The sequence below is a fragment of the Protopterus annectens genome, chromosome 7.part1 (assembly GCF_019279795.1).
Source record: "Protopterus annectens isolate FY-2018-M chromosome 7.part1, PAN1.0, whole genome shotgun sequence".
Lineage (NCBI taxonomy): Eukaryota > Metazoa > Chordata > Ceratodontiformes > Protopteridae > Protopterus > Protopterus annectens.
The window spans coordinates 133,744,736-133,768,414 of record NC_056740.1 but is presented as its reverse complement, the minus strand read 5'-3'; the positions used below and the strand labels follow the sequence as shown (position 1 = coordinate 133,768,414).

The window sequence follows — 23,679 nt, the reverse complement described above, 5'->3', positions numbered from 1 at the left end:
AATTTATATCTTTAAAGATGCAAATATAATTTAAATGCAATAACCAACATATATAAAGTCAACAATTAAGACTGTAAACCTATACAGGGAACCTTGGATAAGGGTGTAAACTGAACTATCACTATCCACTTTTTCAGATAAGCACAAATTATACTGGAGTAAGTGTCTGTAACAAAAACATGGGCATAAAGACTGTTCTTGTTACATTGCAGTCAATTAAAATTATTGCATATGTAACTGTAGATTTGAGCAGATAATACCTACTTTTTTTTTTCATGTGGAACCTCTTATCAGTGCTGTAGGTAACTCCATCTGAACAATGTTGCCATCAGTTTTTAACCAAGTTAAGTAATGTGAACATAAGTTTTCTTGCACATCTAAGATATCACTTTCTTTTCTGTAGTCAGAATAATCCACAATATTTTTAATGTACTGGCCTTACTAACACTGAAGGATGAACACAGAATAATACTGAACTAGCAACTGAAAAGTGTCAGGTCAGCTTATTTTGGGGTGAATTTTCAATTTCTGACCAAAACAGAGCTAATATAGGATATGTATAAAACATATTCTCATTTATGAGGGAATCACAAGTTCTGATTCAGCTGATGAGGTAAGGGGGGACAGGTGTCAGAAAAGAATTAAGTATTAAACAAGGCTGATAACCTAAAAAAACAAGGCATTTTAAGGCAGTGATATTCCTGATTTAGATTGTAGCCAAGAAGACATTAACCAGAAAATGGAAAAAGACACAGAAACGTGATACAGAAGAGGTACTAGAAAGCATGAACCCAAATCAGGGGCACATTAATAATTTTTAAAAGAAAACATGGACCACTTGGAATTTATTGTTAGGATGAAAGCATTAATTTAAAAGTAGTGAAGCAAAGGGGAGGATATGAAACAAACAAGGGGAACTCAGAATTGAGAAGTAGGGGAACTACATGAGGTCAGGACAAGAAAGGAGACGGAAATCATAAAAAGCAATGTCTGCAGGATAGAGGAACAGAGGGTCAAGTATTTAACTAGATTCAGTGGGTTATAAAAAGGAAAAGATGTGCAAACCTAGGTAGTGAGCTGGAATTTATGTTAAAATAAAATAAAATAAACATGATTGTCTGAAAATGTAATGCCTTAGAACTGGAAAAATGTGAAAAAGAAAGGACTATCCACCAAGGTAGCAAAACATATACCACGCATGCGGTTTCCATGATATGTTGGAATTTGTATTACTTGAATAACAAAACATGGTAAACCTTGGTAACAGGCCAGTACCTCTGTTAAATTAAGAGGGTTTAAAGATTGTATAAATTAATCTTAATTTACTGGCTTTGTTGTCGGTATTCTGTGTCACCTTTTGATACCCATTTTCAGTAACTGTCATGGAGATAAGTGACAAGCTGTAAAATGCTGTTAATCAAAAATGGTTTAAAGGATAATATATTTCTCTCTATAGTGATGTGGCCTTGAGGAAAATGCAGTGAGATGCTCACCTATGTTCATTTTTCATTTGAATATCAAATAAATTCCCTCTGACAAGACAGCATCAATCCTCTTTTATGACAGGTGGAAGTGTTTGCCCATGACATCTTCTTTTATTACATAATAAGAAACACATTTATTTGGGCTAAACATGAACAAAAGCAAATACATCAAAGTCTTCTTAATGAGGAAAAATAACTGTTCACTAGCTTTGGAACAGATTATTACTTTGTGTTTTAACTAGTGCATCCAATAATCAAAGGACAGACATTAGACTTCAAAAGGATTACTCTTGAAAGTGCTTATGACATCTGCTATTGTAAGTAAAGCATCAGAATATACACTAAGTTACCAAGGAAGCAGGAGCTGGATAGGGGTAGAGAGCTACTACCCGTGATGGCCCATTTGTTGCCTCAGCAGTTTTACCCTTTTAAGAAAGTGAAACTCTGTATGCAAGGTAATATGACAGAGTATCAGTTGTGTTAAGTCTTTATTTGACTTTACATGTCTTGTCTGTAATTATTACACTATACTGTTAGAGAAAAGGAATCCGATTCCAGGCAATCAGATTTTTCTGTTTGTTCTGTGACTAAGTTATTGCTACACAACTAAGTGAAATGAAAGTATCTGTATCTGTAGCAGGTCACTGTGTAAATAATATAAACCATACTCCCATTAAATTTTAAATTTAACTTATTGCATCTGCAAATGTACAGCCACTGAGTACATATTACAGTGACAAAAGATTCTCAGTGGGTACAATATTGGTTAGACATAACAATTGCTGAATCAGCAAGACTGAAAGTGCTAGCACTACATAACCAGTAAGCTAAAATGTGTGAGAAATGTTATAGCAATTAGATTCAGTCAGAAAACTACTTAAAAAGAGGATGTGCTTCAGTACCAAGTAACCACCACAGACTTAATAGGTAATAACTAAGCATGCAGCCCAGGAGATGGTTTCCCGTCTGTCCTACAGCCTAGTCAAGTCTCCCTGTTGTCCCAGAGACTTTGGCTAAGTGACCTGCTCAGAGTCACGCAGTGAAAATTACAGGCTACAGGTATCAAACCTTGTACTACTGGAAGCAGCTAGTCAACATCTCATAGCACTGATCATCTGCACTAACTGCCAGCTTTGTGTATTTTAGCTTTCGTGCTTTGAGGAGCCAAAAGAAACCCAGTTCTAAAACCTCCTTATTTCATTCTTGATGAAACCATGTCATTTGTTCCATGGATTTATCTTTTATTTGTATTTTATTAACAGGGTATAACCAACTGAACAATGTGTGAAGCCCAGGGAAAAAATTTTCAGATAACACTAAAATACATTCAAGTATATATGACTGGAATGTATTCAGAGTAGCACTACAAAAGTCAAGAAATAGATCTTGAAGAAGGTGCAGCAATTGTTCAGCTATACCCAAGCCTAACATGAAATGTATAAACTTCTAAGCATAAAACCCCTTTGTATTTACACAGAAATACTCTGTCCAGAAACAAAAAGCATACACGGTTCAGGGGGCATGAAAGAATCACAAAAGATGCTTACCCAAGTCAGGGACATGGAAGAGTCACAAAGGTGTGTTCACAAAATTCTAAGTTCAGAGGTCTTTATGTGTTTATTAAAAAACAAGGTAGATCTGGAGATGTCTTGCATAAGGTGATATCCCATGAAAGTGGCAAAGATCATGCTGTGGAAATTAAAGTTGCTACATACTGCTCATGGCATTTAAGTAATTTCCAAGTTTTACTTGCTTCCCTTATTAGAAAATAGTCATTCTTTGCATTTTCTTGAAATCTTTAATATTTTCAAATGCACAGATTTGAGCAAAAAGAGAATTCCAGTTCACAGCAATAGAAACACTAACAAACACATTTCTGTTTTCTAGCTACATTACGAGATTAACAGCAAATAATATGAACAATTGAAATTATATAATGATAGCTCATTACTCTTCAAAAATGTGCATGCTGATTGGTCATCCTAACCAGTGTGCCCATTATAAGTTGAGCGTATACCACTAGAAAAAAAGTCCAGTCACTGAAGTACCACTGAGTGGCCAGACATTCTTATGGTAGAACATGATATGAAGGCATATCTCAGCTGTGCCGATTTTCTCAGAATGCCCAGATTATTGCCTCATATTTTTGGTCTGTTCCTCATATAATTTTCTGACAAATCAATGAGAAGTGAAGTCACTAAGTAATGACGTGCATTTCAGTTTTAAATTTCATATCCTTCAGACAATGCACAATAACATAAATCTTGTTATTCTAGCAGCTTTCTAAGTTTATAAGAGCAAATTTTATATTCAGTCCCTATTTTAAGGCCATTGTCCCCCGTTATTTAAGGCTTTGTCGACATTTCTTGAGCTAAGAGTTTAAGAGGTACGTACAGAGGGCAGAGAAATACAACAAAAATTAGGTACATTCTATAAAGTTAAAGAAAAGTACCTGATTTTCCTTGTATTTCTGCCCTGTCTCTCGTGAACCGCTAAACTGTCTGGATTTTATAGTTTTAAAAAAAGCAACAGAAATCTTCCTTTCCCCATTGCTTGTTTTCAACAGCACCGATGTACTGTGCAAGTGCGGAAACATAAGTCCCATATGCATGCGCAGTACATCAACTGATGTGGAAGAACAAGAAACAATGTAGAGGAACACTACGACTCCATTATACAAAGACATTATTTAAGAAAAGCAAGCAATTTTTTTACTTAAATAATATCATTGTATAATAGCAATAACGAACAAGTGGGAGTGGGTGTATGAGTATTTACCCACAGTTGGCTTTGTTTAATCACTTGGGCTTCGCTCTTGTGATCAAGCCATGCCAACCATGGGTAAAACCTCAGTATACCAAACCATGACAAAGCAGGAAGGTGCCCAAAAAATGTAGACCAATAAAATGAAAAAAATGGACACCAAGGAAGGAAGACCAGCACTCAACCAGTTCAATGAAGTAGATTTATTATTCCAAATCCACCTAATCACAAGGCAGGACTCTTAAATACAAGCACATTCACATTCCACAAATATCTACGTTTTTGTCGCAAAACAGACTTCATCAAACAACTCCTTCAGAGGCCCCCATATATATATAAAATACAATAATGAACAAACCAATAGCCAGAAGGAAATAATTAACAAATTAAACTTGCATTAAAATCATCAGTAAAAGCCAAAAAATCCTCCAAAAAAAAATAAGTAGATATTCCGTAATATAAACCAACATTAAAATGACACATGTAAAAATAAAAATATAGTTATTGTGTGAAAAATGTATGAATGTATTACATGCTGAATTCAATTAAAATGTATATAGTGTATAAATGTATATATGCAAAATGTCAAATCAAAGCCTAACAACCCTGAGCTTCAGTAAATGGGCAATAGAAACAGTTTCCTTTATCCCAGGAAACCTATTAGCCTCCAGGATGACATTTTACTCTGTTTTCCGTTATGATCACCAGATGGAGCTCTAAGTTAGATTTTTACAAAGCATTAATTTAGTAATTTATTTAACATTTGCTTAGTTTACTAAGCCAAGGTGGTGCAGCAGTAGAGTTGTTGCCTCACAGCAAGAGGTTCTCTCGTTCGATTTTCGGCTGGAGCGCCTTCTGTGTGGAGTCTTCATGTCCTCCCCATGGTCGAGTGGCGTTCAAAAGACATGCGTAGAATGGGTGTGCCTTCATTGAAGGTTGGGTGTCGAGCTGGCACCTCGGCACCCATAAAAAAATCTACTGCCAATCATTAGCGGACCGGAGTTCCACTGTGACGACCCCTAACCAGGAAAAGCCGAAAGAAAAACAATAACATTTGTTTACTGGGAAAGTCCAACTTGGAATGAAGCCAATTTTCAGTGAAGGCCCGGCAAGAAATGCCCCAGATGCATGTCTTTGAAACGTGGGAGGAAACCCACACGAACACATTGAGGACATGCAGACTCGGCACAGACGGCACCCAAGCCGAGAATCGAACCAGAGAACCTTTTGCTGTGAGGTAACAATGCTACTGCTGCACCACTGCGCAGTCTGCCATTATACTGTAGTTATCAATGTATTTTTTGTGTAGATACATATATACATTTTTAATTGAATTCAACATGTAATATATTAATACTACAATAAGTATATTTTTACTTTTATATGTGTTGTTTTAATGTTGGTTTATATTAGGAAATATGCATAATTTTTTTTTCTTTGGAGGGTTTTTTTGGGTTTTGCTGAAGATTTTAATGCAAGTTTGAATTGCTGACCTAATTAATGACCTAAACACACCAGTCAAAGAGACCCCCATAGCACAATACGCTGACAACTTAAGTCAAATATGTGCTACTAGGAAACTACCTAAGCTCTAAATACTCATCCATAAATCCTTCTTCTCCACAGAAATGTAGCTCAACAACTCACAACTCCTGAATAAAAAAAAAACTGTTAATGTTCACCCCCAACTCTCTCTCTATTCCCAATAAACTACCTTTAATATACTTTCATCCAAGAAGACAAATATAGAACTGCTATTCTACACCAAACTACTGGCTGTGATTATAGATCTCCACCTGAAACTTGATCTCCACCTACAGCAAGCCATAAAGAAGACACACCAAAAACTTGGATGCCTCTATAGAGTAAACCATACCTTACTGACTCTGCTTCTACTCTGCACCCCTTATATACCACTCCTATGCTAACCAATCCCAACTTCTCTCTATCAGTCAAACTAGAACAGCTCTACAATAAAGTAGCTAAATTTGCAACCAACCACCAATGTAAATCACATCTCTGCCTCTCTCTAAAACAACTAAACTGGTGCAAACTAAATAATTCTATATTTTACTCACAATTAATTACATCTTTCAAACTACTGCACAACTCTGAAAAACTCCCTTCTCATTACTCCATATTTCAACTTTAAATTTATAAGAGACCTCTACTCTCCACTGAGAAGTCATTACTCTACATTACTAAATCTAACAATACTGCAGGATACTCCTTGTGTTCACAGTGCATTGCTAATAGCTGAAGTACGATCCCAATCCACTTAAGAACAATCTGCAATCTGAATTACTTTAAATACCAATTGAAGCAACACCTGATAGATAAATGGCTCTGCACCTGCACCATCCCTGGTTAAACTGATACTCGTATAGCTGTATGAATTCATGCCATAACTCTGTGATGCACAAAACATAATATACTATTATCACAACTATACCCTCCTCTATCCTCTCCTCTCCTTTATATTCCTTGTGCCTCCCCCATCTTCCTTTCTTTGGGATGCTATTTTATCTTGCTATTTCCTAGATTTTGAAGAAGGCTTTATAGTAAATATTCTTATAAAAACATGACAATCCATGCATACTAATGATATTACCTCCCTGCATTTAAAAATATTCATATACAACCCATGTAACTGTTATTTTTAATCAAAACTGTTTGAAAATTATCTAACTGGTACAAAGATGTCTGAATAATGAACTGTTGTTCATGAAAGAAACTAACTGCAAATGATGAAACAATGCAAATGATGTTTGTATAATGGAACTTTTCTCCCCAGGCAGGCCTCCTGTGAAAAAAAGGCAGTGCTTGATTGAACATTACTGGTAAAGAAATGTGAATAAATAAATAAATAAGTAAATATGTCCTGTGCCCTGCTTTGTTGTGTCCCATCAGGTGTTCCTTGTAACTCTCTTATTATACTTGTATCCTTTCCTTGTTTGTACTGTGTCCTTCTCCGTCTGTTCTTACATATTCTCTGGATAGCTTGCTTGAATTCTCTAATTTTTACTTGGCTCAGTTTAACTCTTCCTTCAGTCCCATTTCCATCTAACTTCTCATTATGTCTAAGTCAAGCCCTTCTTTCTTTGTTTCCTGTTTACTCCTGTTTGCTTCTTTCCGCCGTTCATCATCTGTTGTACCCCAGTATCATTTTTCTGTCTGACACGTGGGTTATTTACCTTTCTCTTTTGCTACCATCTACTGTCTTGTTCTCTCTTTGTTTCTTAAATTCATAATGTTTGTGTGCTGTCCAGCAGGCCCATCCCTCTGTCCTTGCCACCTGTAATCCTGATATTTGTTCTTCCATTTTCCCAGAGCATTCCCAGCCCCATCCCATGCACTTCCTTCTGATCAACCTTTACAGTGAAACAGCACATATTTGATTTTACCGGTTTACCATCAAAAAGTTGAAAATAAAAACATTTTTATCAAAATGTCAAAAAATAAAGTTGATTTTATTATTTCTAAATGTTTAAGTATCCATATGCTTTGCTTTGAATGCCCAATTGTTCATTTTATTCGATAAATATAAACAAGTACTTCGTAGTGTTCACGTGATCCAGCAGAGTTTTCTTTACTTGCTGGTTTTACGTAAAGTCTTAGAATCCATCCATTCTTACAATTTTTGTTTTATACCCTTTGTTTTCCATCAGTGACAAAACATTGACATTTATAATCAAAGTGAAGGTTTATAGATATAGTCAAATTAAATAATAAATAATTATTTTAATTTTGTAATTTATTACTGCAGTATGCAATTACGTTATATTTAAGTATAATTTAAAGAAGTAACATTGAGTGCAATTAATACATGTACATTCACTTCTGTACTACATGATAATTTTTACAGTAAACTGCTGTTTCTAAAAAGCACAATGCTCTGCAACCAGTTGTAAAAATTCATGAGAGGTCAGCTGATCTCTTTTTGAAAGTAACCTTTCAAATATTACTTCCTTATCCACAAAATAACATATCTTAGGAGATGAAGGCAAACAGTACAACCTGTTTTTCAAGTCTTCAGCATGATTTTGCTTCAGTTGAATTGCATGCAATACATCAAGCAGAAACAACCACTGTTTCCCCATTAAACTTCTCAAGTGCCTATGCCAGCCTTCAACTGCATTTTGGCTGCAGGGATACCTTAATGTACATGTATCCCACTGATTCCAAAAATTAACATCAAATAGAGGTGCAAGTCTTTCTAATGTAACATTCCTTATCCTATAACATCTTGGTCTACCAAGAATATAGTTTTCTTTAAAGAAGACACATAAAGGTTTTCCTTCAGCAGGCATATTATTCTGTGTTTTAGAGAATGTGCTAACTACATTTTCTGGTGTCAAGAATGCTAAAGCAGGAATCTCTTTGTAAAGCATAGCAAATTGCATGCTACTTCCAAAATGAGAAGCAAAGTGTAATTTTTGAATTTGTATATCTGATATAAATGAAACCAGCAACCCATCAGAGTACTGCTTGGTAAACTGCGCCTAATAGAATTAATGGCTCCTTTCTCAAAATCACTCCATACCATGTTCGGCTATTAAGGTAAGTCATACTGTGAACATAAAGTAAGCACATTTTTCCAAATGTCATCATAGCAGTCTTCGTTTTTTGATGGTAAAATACCAAAAACACGGATAACTTTTCTCTCAACATTACCTTCTAAGCGGCAATGAATTGTATATGCTTGTTTATATTCCCTAGTAGTTATTGGAAATGTAATATCCACAATAATGTATTCAGCTGAACACAACATTAGCAAATTACTTTCAGTTGTCCAAGAAATATCACTCCCCACAGAACTAACGCTACCTGTGTCAAACTCAGTCCAAGCACATAAACATAAAAGGCACAGTGGCGATGCAGGCAGTAAACACAGCACTAACCAAAATGCAGGAAACAAAGCTGAAAAAACCACTGCTTCATGAACTTTAAAATTTGGATTTATTGTGATACAAACAGAAGGCATGGTAAGCGCTTTCACCTGGATAGGCTTCTTCAGACCAAAAGAACCCCCCCTTTTGTACACCCTTATATGGCAATCCGAATTTTAAAGTTCATGAAGCAGCGTTTTTTTCAGCTTTGTTTCCTGCATTTTGGTTAGTGCTGTGTTTACTGCCTGCATCGCCACTGTGCCTTTTATGTATCTATCTATAAGTACCATACCTTAATGTCAGAGATCAAATGATTGTAGCTTCACTTTGCCCCTCATTTCACTCAGCTTCTTTAACACTTAAACACTTTCATTGCAGTTTTACCTTTGTAGAGCAGAGTTAGTACTGAATTTCCCTTTTTCTTTGAGCTCTGATGATAGGTGTCATTGTCCCCATCACTTCAGATTGAATGTGATTTAATGCATGTAGGCTTTAGTTTTACCTTCATTTCCTCTATATTGCAGCACCCCTTAATTCTCATGTGTCAATCCATAACTTCTTGCATACCGTACAGTTTCACTTGCAACATTCCTGTTTCACAGTATTTGCATTTGAATTCACATCAGCTGAAAAGATATTCTGTTAATGGTAATGTATTTCACTTACCGTTTTTGTGGTCTGTCACTCTTGGGCCATGACTAGTGTTTGTATACTGAGGCTAGCAGTTTTATGAGGGTTTATATGCCCATCTCTTCCAGTTGTGCTGTGTACCATCCAGGATGTTTAATGTACTGGTTCCTTTCCTGGCTGGGCACCAGTGGTTGTCAACATACACCCACCTCCTGCCTCCAGTTCCGTCTATATTTAGCACTGCTGATATCTCCACTATCCAACCAGGCCAACTATTTCTTCAGCTGGTTTTGCTGTCACCTCCATTACTGTTTCCACTCTAGTTCTGCAATCCTCCTCAGCTCTCTTTGGGTACCAGCATTTGGCCATATCTGTGGATCTTCCCAAATTCCACTTCATTATTTCTTGAGTCCTCTTCATATCTGTTAGGGGGCAATGCTTGCTTTGTTTGAATTACCAAGTGCTTCTTCATTTGGCACTACCAGAGCCTTCTTGGGTTCCATGTTCTAATATGATTTTGCTGTCACTGTTATTAATCTATATGCCATATCTGGCAGCAGACTCCCCTTTGACTGCTGGAATACTGTTTATTGGCTTAACAATGTTGGAAGTTTTACTGCTATGCAGTTTCAGGTCCACATCCAGTTTGTGAGCATTTGACCTCCAGTATCCTGAGGTGTATTTAAATGAAGCCTTCTTACATTTCTTTTTGAATGATAATGCATGCTGTGTGCTCAGAAAGGTATGCCTCTCCCTGTTGTTTTTGGTTACCAGGTCACAGGATATTTGATAAAGGTTTGAAACTTTAATCCATTTCTTCTTTGATAGATCAATACTGAGTAATTGTTGATGATTTTAATCTTTATTGCCATCTAATGTCATTACTTCTTCCTTCAGAGAATCTTAGAATTCATTCTTTTTTTTCTATAGCTAATATGTTTAACATAGCACATGCCTGGGGTTGCTCCTTTTTTGTGTTTCCTGTCTGAAAAACATAATCCTCAATATACGTTTTTAGCTGGTGTTCTAAAACATGTTCTGACATCATTGACAACCCTATGTTTTCCACTCTTGCTGTATCATACTAGTCATCTGGTTTGTTTTTCATTTTGACTACCTCTTCCTTCATCAGGTTCATTTTTGCTGACTAGGTACCAGTTGCTCTTCCATTTCTTTGTGTCTTATTGTGTTATCTGGTGTATAGCAGTGTAAACTTGCTACTGTGTTGTGCTGTCCAACCAGTCACTTGAGGAGGACACATATTCCACTAGCCCAGTGTGAATGGCTAGCATTTCATCTGATCTCTCTTTTTATTTAGTGCCTCTCTTGCTTTGGTTTAGTGTTTTTCTCCTTTTCAAGGTCTCTTCTCGGCTTCTCTACCTGCAGTTATGGGATATTTGTCATTCGTTGCTGAATTTTTCACAGCAGTTTTACCAGAGTTCTGCCTTTGACTGTAGCTGTCCCATTTAAAACTAAATAAAATGCTCAAAATGGAAAAGAAACGAAGTCTGAAAGCATATTTATTATGTTAAGAAAATCATTCCAATCTCCCCAAATACAGGGGGCTATAATACTGCACCTCAGGTTACTGCACCTTGAGGGGAAAGAGGGCTTTTTCCTTTCTATTTCTCAAAGCACTACATCCTCACAAACTCCCCTTGAGTATCTTGTTCCCCATTGGCCCTTTTTTCAATTATAAAGGAATTCCCAGTACTATTCTAGCATGTCCAAAGGTCAGTTGTCAATCTCCTCTCCGGGTCCAGCTGGTGAATCTGGGAATCTTGAGGCAATGTTACAACTGCCTCATGTACACAGACAACCCTCTCCTCCTCCCAACAAATTACAACACATGTGAGAGATGCAACCATATAGCCAAACTGGAGGCTAAGCTCTCTCAACTCAGTACTGGCGTAACCAGTCAGGAGGAGAAGGAAACCACACTCACTACAATTCCAGTCTCACAAAGACCTACCACGACAGCAAACCAAACACATAAACACATAAAAACATACTTGGAGGCTCTAAATAAAAATCTGCCTAAGCAGCAGAGACCTCCAAAGCAGACACCCAAGCAACTGCTACCCCAAAACAAAACACGTGCAACACATAGCTCACAAAGCCAGTGTGCCGAACAGTCACAGCCCTTAAGGCTAAATAACACACCTGATACACTTGTAATAGGTGATTCTATCATCAGGCACACTGACGTCCCGCTCACCAGGCTGAACAAAGAGAAGGTCACGGTGAGCTGCCTGTTAGGCGCTAGGATCCGCCACATAACACAAGCACTCAGGTCACTCCAAGGCAAGTACAAATATGACTCAGTCATTGGCCATGCTGGTGTGAATGACCTGAGACGTACCTCCCTGGACTACATGAAAAGAGACATAGAGGAGCTCTCTGAGCATGTAGCCCAGGCCAGTATGACCCTGACCTTGAGTAGCATCTTACCCTCACCAAGAATGATGCCACAATATGAAGACAAGATGATCAATTTCAACAATTGGCTTAAGTATTGGTGTCATTCAAAGGGGATCCAATGCCTGTCAGCCTGGGATGACATGCTCGACAAGCTACGATGCTTCACTAGGGACGGCTTGCACCTGTCACCCCTGGGCTTTCGGATATTGGCAAAGGCTCTTGCTACCCCCACAGTACCTTTTTTAGGCAAGGCTCAAAAGACAAACCCACCTCCATAGGTATCACAAGGGATAAGAAACTAAGAGTAATGCTACTCAATGCCAGAAGTCTAAACCTCAAGATGCACGCACTCAAAACTCTCCTTAGCATGGAGAACATTGATATCTGTGCAGTAACAGAAACCTGGTTCAAGGCTCCCGAGAGCACCCCAGCACCACCAGGTTATACCTCATACCATGCTTTTTGGCCCCAAAACTTGGACCGAACCACAAAAGGAGGGGGAGTATCAATATTCGTCAAAGATACCCACACCTCCAGGTTAGTGGCACAGCACGAAGCATCAGAGACTATCTATGTGCAACTAACTGTGGGTAAAACTGCCTTCCAGTTTATAACCTGCTACAGACCACCCTCCCAAACCCAGGAACCCCACTCGGCCTTCCTGAAAACACTGGAAAATATGAAGGTCTCTCTAAACACCATTATATTGGGCACCTTCAACTACCCAAACATAGACTGGGAGCATTACTCTAGCTCCAACACCCTAGCCCAAAGGTTCCTAGAATTTATAAACTCAAATGCTATGGAACAACTTGTTACCACTCCCACAAGAGGGGAAAACATACTGGACTTGATCATCACCAACATGGGGACTCTATGCTCCAGACCAGAAGTATATCCCTCACTGGTAAGATCAGACCATAAATTAATCTCACTGGATATTCACATCCCGACCCCACCCCCTGCCCAGAAATCCACAGTGAAAAACTTCCCTAAAGCAAATTTCACACTCCTCAAAACCGAGGTGGAATCCTTCAAAGCCCCCGGGCCTGTGGAAAATATGGCCCAGACTGCAGAATCCTTTATAAATGCATTCTATGAACACCTTCAGGAATGCATGGATCATGCAATCCCAAATAAAACCAAGACCCAATCCTCCAAAGGCAGACATCCTATCTGGTGGACCCCAGCCATAAACAAACTATACAATAGAAGGAGGAAGCTACTACATAATAGAGCAAAATCCCAAAAAGGGAGGCATCTCTGATCAGTATTAGAAAAAAACTATGGGCACTCATAAAATCGTCTAAGGCCAGCTTCGAGAGAAAAATTGTACAGGACATTAAGGATAATCACAAGGCTTTCTTTAGTTATGTTATTCCCAGATATGCTCAGAATTAGTCCAAAATGACAAAAAATACACCAAACCCACAGACATTGCCAACATCCTAGCTGACAGGTTCAGTGCAAACTTCTCCCCCTCTCCCCACCAAAAGGGCAAATATCTATCCCAGCAGAGTGCTGCCCCCCTGACATCTCAGATGCTCAGGTAAGAGCTGCCCTCTCCAAAGCAAAAAACACAGCATCAATGGGATCAGACGGTGTCCCGGGCTGCGTCCTGCATGAACTCCAAGAAGAGCTAAACCCAAACCTAAAACTGCTGTTCAATCTCAGCCTTACTACAGGATATGTACCCAAAGAGTGGGGTACAGCTACAGTGGTCCCTCTCCACAAAGGTGGTGCCTCAACGGATCCTGGAAACTATTGCCCCATAAGCCTGACTAGCTTGATCTGCAAAGCTATGGAAAGGATCATCATGGACCTCATAAATAAAGATATTGGGGACCTACAGACACTGGATCCTACCCAGTTTGGCTTTGTTAAGGGCAGATCCTACCTCTTAAACCTGGTCGATTTCTTTGAAACTGAAGCAAGAAACACCAAACTAAAATGAATAAAAAGCAAGAAGCAAGTAACAGTATCACCACTGCGATACTGTGCTGCCTGCTCTTTTTTTTTTTCTTTTGAACAGCCACCAAGGCCATTGACGAGGGGAAGGTGGTCCACACAGCCTACCTAGACCTCGCAAAAGCCTTCGATACAATACCCCACTCGGGCATTATAGATAAGCTCACCAGCTTAAATATAAACCCCTATGTCACTAGATGGGTTGCAAACTGGCTCAGGGACAGAACCCACATGGTTAGAATTTCTGGAGCCATGTCAGACTCCAAACCAGTTACAAGTGGTGTCCCACAAGGCTCATTCCTGGGACCTCTCTTGTTAGGTATATATTTCTCGGAGGTACAGGCCAACACGGAAGGACTGTGGCTGACCAAGTTCACAGATGACTGCAAACTGGGCTCCATAATAGACTCTCCAGCCGACACAAGCATCCTCCAAAAGGGCCTCATAGAAACAGACAACTGGTGCCAGAGCCATGGCCTCAAGCTAAACGCCAAAAAATGTATAGTCATCCCCTTTGGCAAAAACAAAGTGCCCACAAATTACCACATAGGTGGTAATCCATTAAGTACAGAAGAAGTAATTAGGGACCTGGGGACCCAAGTTGATAGCAATCTCTCATTTGACAACCACGTGGCCAAAGTGGTTAGAAAAACATTTTATATAGCCCACCTAATCATGAAGGGATTCACATCTAGATCAGGGGAGGTCATCGTGCCTCTTTACTCATCCCTCATCAGGCCCATAATTGAGTACAATGCCCCTTTTGGGATGTACCTTACCAGACACCTGCAGCAACTGGAAAGACCCCAAAAGTACCTCACCAAGAGGATCAAAGGGGTCAAACAGATGCCATATGCTGCCCGGTTAAAGAAACTCCAGCTCTACTCAGTGGTATACCGCCTGCTCAGAGGCGATCTGTGCCTGAAGTATAAAGCCATGTCCAACCCGGAATTAATGGACATGCTGCACCTCAGAAAATCCAAATCCCATCAAGCTACGCGCTCGAGAGACTTGAACTTCAGCACTGAAATAAATAGGACATGCTGGAGGGACAGATTCATAACCCAGAGGTTCCCTTCACTCTAGAATAAAATTCCACTCCAGGTTAGGCAGAGTCCCTCATTGACTCTCTTCAGGAGGAATCTTGATGAGTGGATGGGAAATCGTAGGTTTACCCCGGGTATCACTTCTGTGTCACTGTTAGACAGAGGCACAGTATACTAACCTTGAAAAAGGGCATAGCAAAATTAATTTAAAATGGGTGGCGAAAGCCAAACACACCCTGGCTAGGCTTATAAATGCCCTAGGGCAGATAGCCTAGTATGAACCTATGAACCTATGAAATGACAAATTTTAGTTTTGACTACTTGTCAAAAATCCACATTTTGCACAGGATTCCCTCAGCAACTCGTTCTACTACAAGAAAAATGCATACTTACAAAACATTACAAAGAATAACGTTAAGGGTTTGTGACTGACCAAGTTTGCAGATGACTGTAAACTCGGTGCCATCATAAACTCTCCAGAGGACACCAAGATCATCCAAGAGGACCCATCTCAGAAGGCTGGAGTCAAATCCATGGACTAAAATTAAATGCCAAGAATTATATAAGTATCTCCTTTGGCAACCATGACTCCCCTTCTGACTATCACATTGACAACATACTGTACAAAATTGATCCTGTAGTTAGAGATCAGGAGATCTATGTCAATAATGAACTGTCCTTTGATCACTATGTATCCAGTGTTCTAAGGAAGTCCTTTTCCATTGCATAGCTTACAACTAAAGGGACTGTATCCTGATCCAAGGACATAATCCCTCTACTATACTAGAATTCATTAGGCTGATCATTGAGTATAATGCCCTTCTGGCATGTACAAGTCCAAACACTTGTCACAATGGAATGACCATCCACCACTCAGGTATCATAGATAGATCTGCCCAGCTAAATGTTGACCCCTATGTAACGTTTTGGTTAGCAAATTGCTCACAAATAGAACATAGGAAGTAAAGATGGATGGCAGTAGAGTGCATAAGGGTTCAGTCCATTGGCCACTTCTCTTTGGCATTTACTTCTCACTAGTCAAAGATATTAGGGATTGTGGCTGACCCAAGTTTGCAAATAATTGTAAACTTGATGCCATCATACACTCCCCATGGGACACCATGATTCTTCATGAGGTCTGCCCCAAACAAATAGTTGGCACCCAAACCATGACCTGAAAATAAATGCCAAGACATGCATAATTATATCCTTTGGCAAGCATGACTTCCTTTTTAAGTACCAGATTGAGAACACCCCTTCTGAAAACTGATCCCATAGATAGAGCTCTGGGAACCTATGCTGGTAATGAACTGCCCTTTGATCATCATGTATCCACTAGTGTAAGGAAGGCCTTTTTCATCACACAGCTTATAATGAAGGGTGGTGCATCCATCTGAAATAGCCAACATCTTTAACTCCCACTTCATAGAAAGCAAACAAACTAGTAAACTATCCTACACCAAATACAAACTTTACCTCAACACTAAATCCACTCACAAAAATGTATGGAAAAAGGCAGCAAGAAGAGTGGACCAGTTAACTCAGTAACAAAAGTTTTATTAAGCGCTTTTCATTCAGCAAAATAACATGAACTTCATCAGATACAACCTAACAAAAAATGTCCCATTTAAATACCCCTCCTTATAAATCTCATGACATATCCTAAGTACAATCAACTATTAATCACCATTTAAAGTAACATGTATACAAAAAAATCCTAAAAATTTCTTATATAAAAAATTGTATAAAAATAATAGTTAAAATTAACTAATTTTATCTTATCAAATGTTTAAGCTTCAATAAACAATATATAGAGCACATATTCAAACCAGGACAATTTTCCTGGTTTGAATGATATGTGCTCTATATATTGTTTATTGAAGCTTAAAAATTTGATAAGATAAAATTAGTTAACTTAATTTTAACTATTATTTTTATTCAACTGTATACACTTTTTATATAAGATTTTTTTTAGGATTTTTTATATATATGTTGCTTTAAATAATGATTAATAGTTGATTGTACTTAGGCTATGTCATGTGAGTTATAAGGAGGCGTATTTAAATGGGAAATTTTTTTGTTAGGTTTCATCTGATGAAGTTCATGTTATTTTACTGAACTCAAAGCGCTTAATAAAACTTTTGTTACTGGGTTAACTGGTCCACTCTTCTTGTTCCCTTTTTCCATACATTTTCATATTTGGAGTTTGTTTTGGTTCACAGTTTTGACTTGTCTGTACTAAATCCACTCACACCTGAATCACTAAATAGTAATACCAGCACTAATAATCCCCTTAATTAGGGAATTTCTACAACTATCTCAACAACTCCTAGTTTCACTTTACGACCTCTATAATTCATAAACTTCTTCTCAAATTAATATCCTGCTCCCTGTCCAGAGACAACCTACCTTCAGAATAGCTAAACCTCGTAGCAGATGTAAATAGATGCACATGTTATTATACTAATTAATAGCTCTATCACAGAATCTTAAGTTCATTAACTTGTGAAAAAATCTATTGTAATACCCTTACGTAAGAGTGGAAAAACCAATGAACTGACAAACTATCGACCTATCTCTATCTTCTCCCCTTTATCTAAAATACTGGAAAAGTGTATTCATATGCAGCTTCTGAAACATCTTACTGATAATAGTCTCATTGATCCCAGCCAACATGGCTTTCGCTCAGCATACAGCACATCCACTGAACTTATATCATTCACAGATACTGTAAACAAAGCCCTGGACTCTGGCCATCTAACTTCTGTAATCCTGCTGGACCTATCTAAGGCCTTTGATACAGTATCATATCAAAAATTATCACAACAATTTTCTATACTAGGATGCTCTCCACTTAACTCTAAAATGGTTTGCCAACTACTTAACCAACAGACAGCAATGCATTTAATGGCAAACTAATCTGTCACAATACCCGGTAAACAAAACCGGAGTCCCCCAGGGTTCCATTCTTGGACCCTTGCATTTCAATATTTTCATTAATAATCTTCATACTGCCTCCTTTCAAAGCGCACTCATCCAAATATGCTGATGATTCCACCATTATCTCCTCCTCCAATAGCCATCAACATCTCCTAAAAAATTACTCAAGACGCTTTCACCTCTATTCAGACCTGGCTAAATGGTGCACGATTACTACTTAATCCCAATAAGATCAAGCTGTTACTTTTCACACCAAAAACACTTCTACATGACTAAAATATACTCACAAAACAATACAGAAGTAGAGTGTAACTTAAGCAAAGTTATTGGGTATCACCATTGACAATAAACTCTCCTTTGAACATCGTATTCTAAATACCATTAAAAGTACACATTTTAAGCCAAGCAAATTGTATAGACACAAGCATTTCATGGAAATCCCCACATGACTCTAAAAAACAAGCTGCAATCATGTTACTACAGAACAGATATTTTTGCAACTGGCGTATCTTATCGCAAACATCACTGTTATGCCGTTAAGGAATTAAATTGGCTAGATTTTTCCCCAGTACCTTAGTTATGTACAATTAACTCAAGCCCATAAAATAATATAAAAGGCAGACAGACACATGCCCAGCATTAAAACCTATCCTACAGCTATATACCCATCCAGAAATCTCTGCTCCACTAATAAACAGATTTTAGAAGTAAATAAACCTAACAAAAGAACTGGTCAAAACCTCTACTCCTTTACCATTGCAAAACTATGGAATACCCGCCTTCAAATATCAGTAGCTTAGACTCATTTCAAACTTACTCTAAAAACATCACTTTCTTAGCACTCACACCTGCCCTTGCTCCTCTCCCAAAGACTAACATACTCATTTCTTATCTCTTAGCTATAGAGCTGATACTACCTCTTTTCCCTCCATCCAACTGCCTACTCACCACCTCTCATCTCCTACTCTGTTCCCCTGACTCACGACCTAGTATCTGATTATTTCTTCTCTCTTCCAAGCTCTATATCCACTTCCAAAACCCCTCTTCTCCTCAGTGTATCATATACCATGTGACAAAATGAGATACTACCAGCACAGGAATTTTGTAAATAATTATGTTATTGGTGAATATCAAAATGATTTATATAAGATGCTTGTGTTACAAATGTATTAGAACTGTATGTCATGTGTATTTCAAAATGCTCTGTACAGACATTTGTGTTGAAAAGGTATTTTGTAAAGTGCTTGTGCTTAAAATGTATCCACAGTGCCCTACTGGAAGATAGCAGAATTGTGCATGCACTATTGTAACTGTTTAAATGTATATGTCAACAGAGAAAATTGGAGGGTTATCTTCAGTCCAGCAAACTTTAAATAGCTGAAATTAAATTACTTTACAGGATGCAATAAAGGGGCTATCTCTCAAGTTTTTAATGCAGCTAGAGACACGCAGTCTATACTAGGAAGCTTTCTGTAGTGTCCTTGGAGTGAACTAATTGCCACATTTGAAGCATGAAGGAATGCAATTGTTTTATTACTTCCAGCATCTGCCAAAGATCTGAGGAAAAGCCTTCATCTGTATATTTTTACAGGTAGATGCTAAATACTGTCAGCTTCAAGCAATGGGGGTTTTGGCCTGGGGACTAGAGGTCAGATGACCAGAGATGATGTCATTCTGTAAGCTAGACCAGCAGTAATATTTTAGATATTAATTTGACAAGTCTCTTAGTGAGACAGAGCATTCTGCATTATGTATTGGACCTGACAACAACTAGAAGATCCATTCACCGCATCTGCCTTGCTCTAATGAAATAAGATTTTAGACAGCAGTATAACCTCTTTCAACACAGTCATGAATATAGCAAAGCCTATTTTAGATTGTTTCTTTATTTGTGTTAGCCTGTACTGCAATGTTATTTTAAATATTTCCTGTTGTTTTGAACTTTGATGTCACTATGAATATATATTTAGTATTGTCTTGTTTTTTTCATTATTTATTATTAAATATATTTAAACTTTTCATAGTGGCTAATCTGTGTAGAGATATTTAAGTTTTGAGAGTACTTGCATGTTTATTTGGTGAAACTGTGTGGGCCTCTCCTAATAGCATTGCTCTTGGTCAAACTACCATTTGTATTAGTAGTAATATTACACAGTAAAATTGGACACCCTGTTAAGGGCCCTAAAGTAGCTGATAAGGAGTGACTGGTGGCAGTGAGAACTACCCTATAGTCTGGGCAGAAAGAGGCATAGCTAGTAAACCTGTGCAAGCCTTTCCCGTGTGTGTGTGTGTGTGTGTGTGTGTGTGTGTGTGTGTGTGTGTGTGTGTGTGTGTGTGTGTGTGTGTAAATCAAACCTCAAAGAGTGTTTGTCAGCTACTTGGGGAGGGACACGAAGCACTGGTTGGACAGAGAGGATGCTGGAGGTCTTGGCTTGGTCACTCAGCTGAGATCTGAAGTCTATAGCTGTTCCAGTGGGGAGTCTTACTGGGGATCTGGAGATAGAGGGAGAAACCAGCCCTGGACTGACTGTGGTCTGTGAGTGCTCTTAAGAGAAATTGCACTCAGTGTAGAGAGCTGCGTGTGGAAATACTGTGTGTGTACTTGTCATCCTCTCAGTGAATGTCCCCCACCGTTGCCAGTGGTAAGGATTAAGGCTCCTTGATTACTGATCCAGTGGAGGGTCGTTACATACCATATTCCAAACTATATGTACTCATACTCATATACCTACCCTCTTATCATTTCTCTCTGAGCACTACCATCCCTAACCATCATCCTCCCTCTGTCTTAGTAATCCTACACTTAAACTTTTCACTCCTTAAATCCTACAAATCTAACTACAACTTATAACTAAAATGATTTAATGCACCTTCTTACTAATATAAGTCTACCTAGTATCTTAGACAGACTTGACTGTGAATTGTTACTCTATTTACATATGAAGCTGTATTATGTCAATAACTGTATTTAATAATGTATTAAAGTTATACTTTTTTTCTTCTGTAATAGAATGTAATTTGTACACACAAACTGTAAAGTGTAATCATGTCTGTACTTTATGTAGAGCTTTTCTCCCCAGACCTCCACTGAAAATGGGTCTCTGACCGAGTCAGACTTTCCTGGTCTCCAAATTTCAATAAATAAATAAACAAATAATAGTTGCCCCTCTGTACTCAGCATTCATTAAGTTAAACATTGAGTGCAAAACCCCTTTCAGTGTATCTGTGTCCAAACACTTTGTCACAACTGGAATGACCACATTACTTTCTGAATAACAAACAAAAAAAAAAATCAAGGGCCTAAATCAGAACAAAATAATGTAGACCTTGTCAAAGCTTTGTCTCTTTTCTTAGTATCATACAGGCTTCTGACAGGTGACCTCTACTTCACATTTAGAGCTTCAACAGTCCCTATTCTGTCAGGCCATTTACACATTCATAAATCGAGTGGTATCATAAACCACAAATCATCTCTATTCAAATGTAATTTGGATGAACAGGTGTGTAACCATAAATTCTCCCCTGGTTAGCAACCCCATTTCTCCTAGACAGGGAAAGCATGCAAATGTCTCAACATATCCTTATTCGGCCCATCTCTGAGTTATTCATATGCAAAATATAAGGGCTAGAAATTACACTGAGAATGTAAGACTAAGCTTCCTAAGATCCTCGCAGATCATTAACCTAGTAAGTACCTATGAATATTATTGCATATAGGGTCCAAAAGAAATATTTTATCAATTACCATGTGCTCTTGTAGCTGTACTATTTGGTGACTTGCAACATTTGGAGATGAATATGATGGATATTTACTCCATTTTCATCATAAATTAATATTAAATGCTGCTACTCTTAGAGTTTCATACAGATTTTTTTAAAATCTGATCATACAGTTTTATGCAGTAGAAATTTTCATGCTTGACATTTAATTTTCTTGTTTCTCAAGATTACGGGAGGAGAAACTGAAACAGCAAAAGCAACATCAGGAGGAGAGATTACGCCGTGCATTGGAGAGAGCTCGGGCAGACCCTAAGAAAAAGGTGATTTTTTTCATACATATGATAGAATGTACATATAAATGCTTATTTTGTTAAAAAAACTAGACCAGTAAGTACTGGTCCTTACTAATTTATAAGAATGCAATTAAGTTTTTAATCCATTTATATTTTCTTTATGGGTAAGATATGGCTTATTCAGTAGGATTCTTAGCTCCGGCTCTTGAATTTCATTTCATCATATGACAGTGCAGGAGTGTAACCATGCAAAAGTGCCCCAAGGCTGATCTGGATAGACTACGAGAAACCTGGTCAGTAAACCAAAAAACCTGGTCAGTAAACCAGAAAATGTCAGTTTACTATAGCTGTGCAGACTTTAGGATGAATCTCACACTTTCTGTTCTGAAGTTTGTCAGCAAACATGGAAGCAGGAGGAGAGGAGGGAATATATAAAGGAACATCTCCCTTCATTCCATGAAGAATGTTTTCTAGGCAGGGTGCACAGGCCCCAGGATACAAAAATGCTTCTCTTTGCTCTCTACTGGATCCCTAGAGTCTTCACTGAAGATATGGCAATGGTTGTAAAGATACTTAACTGGAAAAGCCATATTTTACTTCACTGAGAAATGGATGATGCCTTCTACCACTCTTTTTCCTTTTGTCATCCCTGACCTGGACTTTGACATACTTGCAGTCTCTGGGAGTTGCTGTCCATCACTGCTACTTTTTTTCCTTCTTCTTCACAGAGAGAAGTCCTACAAAGCCAAGTAATTGAATTTGTTTGTTGCAGTGCAAAGTTATGCTTTGGCTCATGCATATCAGTGCCTGTTGGCACTAATTACCACTAAGGTGTTCATTATTCCAATGGGGAGTTTCTGTATTATGGTACCCCAGTGGGCAGTGTTGCTACTGATTGTAGTTATCATTGCCCTTCTGATCTGTTCCTGGTTTTGCATCCATGAAATTCTGTTCCCTAGGTTGATTGCTCTGATAACCTGAAGGTAGGGTCTTAAATGTTTGGTCATTTTTGGTCATTTCCTATACATTTACCATTTCATAGCAGATTGTGGAACCTCTGTTAAATGCAGTCTTTGTCAAAGGCTTATAGAACACTTTCAAGAATCTCTTGAATTTTGAGTTCCTGAAGATGAGCATGGTGCTTAGGAAACTTCATGATGTTTGAGACCCTCCTGGACAGGTTAGGTTATCAGGTGTTGATTTGAGATCAGAACAAAGAGAGGAAGGTACTTGCTCCTATCCCTCTCCTAGTAAATTCTCTCATTACAAATTCTGATTTCCTTCTGATGGTGACTTTTGATTATCCAGTCCATTATTTTCCATATTTCTTTCCAGAGACTGAATCCAGAGAAAAGAAAGCTTTTGGCACCTTAAGTTTTTGTTGTCATTTGTTTAGCTTTGGAAGGTGCATGAACTTAGGAAGACATATTAGCTGTTCATCTGATTCCCTCTGTGTAAGGAGGGTATTGCAGTTACATGATTACCAAATGCATTGCCTTTTTGTCAACAGTTCACTAACAGACTA

The 23,679-nt window shown here is 38.1% G+C and overlaps 1 protein-coding gene across 1 annotated transcript in view; it reads left to right on the top strand.

The window, feature by feature from the left end:
* CFAP100 (cilia and flagella associated protein 100) overlaps positions 1–23,679 on the top strand; it is a 375,752-nt gene that overhangs the window by 316,293 nt on the left and 35,780 nt on the right. Inside the window, exon 11 of the mRNA XM_044078592.1 lies at positions 22,088–22,181. Coding sequence (XP_043934527.1) covers positions 22,088–22,181 — 94 coding nt within the window. The remainder of the gene's footprint in view (positions 1–22,087; positions 22,182–23,679) is intronic.